General features: G+C 33.1%; 1 protein-coding gene across 1 annotated transcript; it reads left to right on the top strand.

Annotated features, from left to right (window-relative positions):
• Positions 1-1404: 1404 nt before the first annotated feature.
• On the top strand, positions 1405-3441 carry LOC105233069 (serine protease grass). Its single transcript, XM_011215018.4, has 6 exons — positions 1405-1562; positions 1678-1805; positions 1867-2225; positions 2328-2515; positions 2789-2893; positions 2950-3441. Exons 1-6 carry the CDS (start codon positions 1490-1492, stop codon positions 3345-3347), a joined length of 1251 nt encoding a protein of 416 aa, XP_011213320.2. The 5' UTR covers positions 1405-1489; the 3' UTR covers positions 3348-3441.
• Positions 3442-6433: the final 2992 nt, after the last annotated feature.

Here is a 6433-nt window from a genome sequence, read left to right as displayed (position 1 = left end):
ACGATTTGTAAAAGTTGTTCAGGCGCAAATCTTTTCATGGCGAAATGACAAACAATACTGATCAAAAAACGTGACAGATTGATACGACTCACATTATCTGTCAAAAAAAGGCTTTTTAAAAAAATACTTCTGCTTGGATTAACCGTTATATCCGACCCCTCCTTCATAATTATTTCTTAGTCAAAAATTCTGCAAAACTTTTATTTTCTGTCCCTGAATAAAGTGATACCCCATTTATTATTCCAACTTCATTAGATTTTTTATATGAATCACCATAGCCGTAATTTTTAAATTCGCAAATCGCGTACATACATACATAAGTATGTAGTTATCGATTACTTTTGTTTTTTTTTTTTTTTGTTACGTGATTACTCGCAATTTTAAAACAAATAGTAATAATACTTTGGAAATAATACACTTACATACTATACATACATTATTCTATGAATTATATGTATGTGTTTCAGTGAAAGTTTTTAAAAGTATTTGATAATAATTATAAGGAAGAAGAAAGCGTTAACTTCGGCTGCACTGTAACTTTAATACCCTTCACAGGTGAATGGCAACTACATGCCCAAAGGTTTACACCAATGGAGAAATAGTTTCTTAGGTCTTTCCAGCTACGATGTTTGATATATTCTTTCTCTATTTACTTTAGTGGTCCGATCTGAACAATTCGTTCGAACATGCTAGAATGTATATTAAATTTCGTAAAGATATCGTGTCAACTAAAAAGTTTTCCGTATGTGAACTTGGTTATGATCAGTCAGTTTCTGTGACAGCTATGTACTTGTATATGCTAAGAGCAGCTTCATGGGCATGATTAAATCTACTCAGCTCGTTATGCTGGTCAATTAAAAATGTATAAGCTTGATTGGGTTTCCTTCTGGGTGTTACAAACTTCGTTCCAAACTTAATATACCCTATTCTGAACATTCTTGAAAATTATATTTATACCCAAGAGTTTTGTTAAACTAATACGCCTTTGGTTCATAGCTACACCCCAGTGAATAATTAAATATTATTCGACGTACCCTGGACACAGTATACTTTAACACCAAATTTAATGGAACCAAACCACGTGCCGAAAATAACATCTAAAAATATTAAGGGTTCTAAAATTATCGTTGATGAATAATTTGATAACCGAGAGCACTATGCAAAGTGGGTGCCGTACGAGTTCACAATCAAAAAAATTCACGGTATCTCAAATCCTTGAAAACAATAACAAAATTGCGCTTTTCCTTAATCTCAAACCTCAAGAGAACGCTAGCAGAAAAAATTACAAGTTTCATTTCACTAAAATATATGTTGGGTACAGAGAATTTAACTTTACTCATGGGAACTTCTTTAATTCTAGTTAATGCGATAAGGATTTCTAGCTTTTCCACTTTAATCCAAATTTGATTATATTCTAGTAAGAAGCATAATTTGCTTTTCTAAACTGAAAGCAGTCTCTCTTACGAGCTTTAATCGTGCGGTTGTTCCAATGCCCGAGCTTCGCTTTAAATTGTTTACTTGCCTTTCTGTGGCTTTCTACTGCAATCTTAGCGTTATAGCTGGTGAGTTGATAAAGTAAATGTATACTACTATGTATGCATACATACCTATCTACATAAGTATATATTAAATACATTACATACATTACATTATATATTAAATGAAATACTCCCAAAGGTAATTATGCGTGCAAAGAAAATGACTATTTTGGCTATTGTAAGTTATATGAAAACTGCCCGACCCTACAGGATACTCCATTAACGAAGGACATGCTAAATCCTAAGGATTGTAGACACTCCATACTAGTAAGGAATAATAATTTATGTTATGTTAATCTGTGTTCTCACATCAGATATCCTTACGCAGAGTGGTCCTGTTATCTGTTGTCCACGAAGGAGACATCAACAACGGCCTAATAGAAGGCCAGCAAAAACAACGACAACTACAACAGAAAGGACAAGTCGGCGATATATGCACTTTGCGTTTAATAAAGAAACAAATATTGGGGATTTAAAATATATTCATCCGGAAGGATTAGCGCTACTAAACAAGCCCAATTGCGGTGAAATTAATGATGATCGTGTAGCCAATGGTATTAGCGCTACTCAAGGGGAGTTTCCATGGATGGCCATTTTACTTTATGCACGGATGGGTGCATTGTGCGGTGGTTCGGTCATAACAGAACGCTTTGTCCTCACAGCGGCCCATTGCATTTCGAACGATTTGTAAGTGTTTAAATATTAAAATGCACTAAATCAAATTTGTGTATAGTATATCTATATTCGAAAACAATACCGTTGGCTTAAATTCTTTTTTCAAATACGCAGACAAGCTGTGCGCTTAGGCGAACACAGAAGATCCACTAAAAACGACTGTATACTCCACATTTGCCAAACTCACGTGGACTTTGAAATCGATCCACACCAGAAACCCATAATTCATCCCGATTACAAGTCGCTAGACTACCATAAGGATATTGCTCTGATAAAGCTTAATATGGACATAGATTTTAGACGTAAGTACATCTGAGATCTCTGGAAATTCGATTTCACGATTTATGTATTGGCTCAACTAACTAGAATTAACAAATGAAGAGAAACTCTGCGTTCTTCAAATAATGGTTTCTCTTTTCTATTTTATTCGACAAACCAGTCTACAAATCTAAAAATTTTAAATTAAAAAAATTTCCAAATTCCATTGAATTTAAAACTTTAAACATATACATAAATGCAATGTCTAATCCATTCCACAAAGTTATTAATATATTTCTACTATATATATTTTTAAGGTTACCAGCACATAGCACCCATTTGCTTGCCCATGAAGTCATCGGATTCTAATATTTCCCCACACGATAATTTAGTATTAGCCGGCTGGGGCCTCCAAGAATACGGTAAATTAATTTTATTTACTATTCATACATATTTATAAATATATGTGTGCATTTAGATCGCTCTGTTGACGCACTTCAAAAAGGTCAGTTGAGATTCAAAGGGTTGGATATTTGCAAGAACTTATACGCACGATTTAAGATTGACAATTCGAAGCTTTGTATTCAAGCTGGTGCTAACCAAACAGTATCTTGTCGTGGAGATTCTGGAGGTCCACTGTTTTGGAAAACACCTTTCCTAAGTGGTAGTTTCATCAAAAAACATTACACACAAATTGGTTTGGTATCTCTGGGTTATGGCAAGGACTGTGGTGATTTAACTAGCGAGCCTTTCATGTATGAAAACGTAACGGATTCCATGGTTTGGATAACTCACAGTCTTTATAAAGCACATTTTCACAATGAAAATCCATACAATGCTCAACACTATTTCTATTCTAATTTCATGCCTTATTAATATTCACACGGATGCAAATAATGTATTATTTCGACATTGTAATTAAGATTATTTAAAATTTGAGTAAAATCTTGTAAATGCATAATTAATCATATTTCTAGTCTCTCTTGTGAGTACGTACAGTGGCGGACAAAAGTCTACATACACCCCCTATTTCCATTGATATGAGAGTACAAAAAGTTTTTAGAAAAATGTATGTATTTATACAGTTTTATTCTAATATTTAATATAATAACAATTAACTAAAAAAAAAAATCATTATTTAACATAAAACAACAAATTTATGGAAGAAAAACTCAAAAATTGCTTTGACAAAAGTCTACATACAGCTCAAATCTCATACTTTGTACATTGTTATAAGTTATACAAAGTTAAAGTAATTGCGAGACTGTATAATTTTCTAGTTAGAAACCCTTGTTAAAATTTTACGAGCGTTTTTAGGAAAGGGTATATTTTTACATGGTTTTTGTTAAGTGGGCTCAAATAGTGATAATCTTTATTATAGGAATACTAAAATTGTGCATACCTCTCCATTGATTTAAATCCACTTGGAATTCGAAATATGACTCATCTAAATGCACTTGGAATCATAACCACTTTTGTAGGAAACATTACAACCTTATCCATACGTAGGTATATTAAAGTGGGTCAAAAAAGACGAACACTTTTTCATCCCTGGTACTCTGAAAAATAGTATCTTACTCTAAGAAAGAACAGTAAGTTAACGTTAGCCTTTTTCTTTTATTTCGATATGTTTATTGTTTGATATTTATTGGATTTAGTTGTGGTTTAAACACTTCAATAGCTATAATGGCTCCGCGAAATGAAATATCAATTGATGTAAGAAATTTGGTGATAAAAGAAAGAAAAGAAAAAAAATCATATGGTGAAATTTCTAAAATTTTAAACTTGAGTCGAGCAACAGTACAGACAATTCTAAAAAACTTTAAAAATAATGGTTCCAACGAAAATAAACCGCGCAGTGGACGCCCAAAAAAACAATCTCGTAGAGACGTCAGCCTGATTCTCAACGAAGTAGACCAAAATCCAAAAGTAAATGCTCCAAATTTAGCCGAACGCATAGCAAGTACGTCACAAATGAGTATCCAACCAAGAACAATAAAAAAAACTCTAAACGATAACGGATTCCACAGTAGAACACCACGGAAGAAACCTTTTATTTCTGAAAAAACCGGAAACTTCGTTTAAAGTTCGCCAAAAAACACAAAGAAAAGGAAATGGATTTTTGGAAAAAAGTTTCATTTACAGATAATTCTAAATTCACCCTTTTTGGTAGTGATTAAAGGGCTAAAATTTGAAGGAAAACTAACTCCACGCTTGAACCGAAGAACGTAGTATCAATTGTGAAGCTCAGTGGCGGCAGCGTAATGGTTTGGGGAGCTGTTGCGGCCTCTGGAGTTAGAAAGTTGGACTTTATTGAAGATGAAATGGATGGTTATAAGTATAAGTCTCTGTTGGAACATAATTTGAAGCTTTTGGTGGATAATTAAGGACTCGGTTCCGGTTGGATATTTCAACAAGATAACGATCCGATACATGCGGCGCAAATTGTTAAGGACTGGTTGCTTTATTATACTCCAAGGCAATTAAATACACCACCTCAAAGTCCAAATATGAATATTATTGAACATGTCTGGGAGATTTTGGAGCGTAGAATTAGAAAGAACCAAATTTCTAGCTCTGCTATACTCTAAGAGCGCATATTGGAACCTTGGAACAGCATTACATCTGCAGCGTTGACAAATATAGCAGAATCAATGCCACGGCGTCTTCAAGCAGTTATAGATACCAATGGGGACCCAACTAAATACTAAAACGTCTTAATAACTAGCATTTTGTAAAGTTTTTCGCACTGAACTAAGATATTTTTGTACTGTATGTAGACCTTTGCCAACACAATATTTGAGTTTTTATTCCATAAATTTGTAGTTTTATATTAATTAATGGATTTTTTAAGTTTGTTATTAGAAAGAAGATTAGAATAAAACTGTATCAACACATTTTTCTAAAAAGTTTTTGTACTCTCACATCGAAGAAAACAGGGGGTGTATGTAGACTTTTGTCCGCCATTGTATATACATATACAGTGAAACCTTCAATAACCTATGGGAGATGTCCGCTTATAGGACACTACTTCATAAATAACTTACATATCTTGGGCATTTTATTTGTATATTTCATTTTTATTGTGTTTTATAGTTATAGTAAATTGTGCATATTTATTTATGTTTGAGTTTTCAAAAATTCCTTTACCGTAGTTTGTCTCAACTTTCCTTGTTTCTGTTTTATAAAAGAGTTTTCAAAATGACTTTTCAAATTTTTAAGCTACTAAAATGCAGTGACGTCATCACTAACGAATTTTTTAAAGCGGTGAAGTTGTTTTAGTGCTTCGGTGTACGTTTAATTTCACCCGCATCGTGGGTGCATACTTTATTTAGTTTGGTTTCTTTACTCGCCTATCACACACGGCAACTTTTGTTGCGGCAACTCTTGGTTGGAGAGGAGAATCGCGCCGAGTTTCCAGTGTTCAGCAACTCGCTTTGTGTTCTTATTCGTAGCAGTTCGCTGCGATGTTTTTCGGCATTCGTGTTCTTTCTTTCGTAGTACATAGTTGCATTTGAGTATATTTTTTTGAAATTAATATTTTGAATATATTTAAAAAATTTAATTTCATCTTTTGGCAAGTAATTTGCAAATATGTATACAAATATACATAATATAATATAAATATTTTAGAAAATGGAGTATGACGAAAAAATCGAATTAACTAAAGATATTGTGAAATGTATGGAGAAAGCCATACAAATTGATTCAGACGATAGTGAAAAGGGTGACATATGTATGTGAAAGTCTGTCATATAATCTTTGTTTTAATTTTGAATTATAAATAAAATGTATTTCTTAATTGTCAGAACTGATTAATATATGTGATAGAGTGGCCCAAATACCCATAAGGAAAAAGAAACGACAATGGGTTAAAGTAAAGAGTAGACAATAGGTTAAAGTAAAGTGAAAGAGAGTGAGAAAAAAACTCGAACAGAGTTGCGCAACACAAGTTGCTCGTG

The sequence above is a fragment of the Bactrocera dorsalis genome, chromosome 3 (genome assembly GCF_023373825.1).
Source record: "Bactrocera dorsalis isolate Fly_Bdor chromosome 3, ASM2337382v1, whole genome shotgun sequence".
Classification (NCBI taxonomy): Eukaryota; Metazoa; Arthropoda; class Insecta; order Diptera; family Tephritidae; genus Bactrocera; species Bactrocera dorsalis.
The sequence above is the reverse complement of the archived record's forward strand: the minus strand, read 5'-3'. Positions and strand labels throughout refer to the sequence as shown.

What these genes read in the sequence shown, in the direction of transcription:
- LOC105233069 (XM_011215018.4), top strand. Translation starts at nt 1,490, where the DNA reads ATGCCCGAGCTTCGCTTTAAATTGTTTACTTGCCTTTCTGTGGCTTTC. An exon ending in CAATCTTAGCGTTATAGCTG is followed by an intron (nt 1,563 to 1,677) that starts GTGAGTTGATAA and finishes ATACTCCCAAAG; the next exon opens with GTAATTATGCGTGCAAAGAA. An exon ending in TATGGACATAGATTTTAGAC is followed by an intron (nt 2,516 to 2,788) that starts GTAAGTACATCT and finishes TATATTTTTAAG; the next exon opens with GTTACCAGCACATAGCACCC.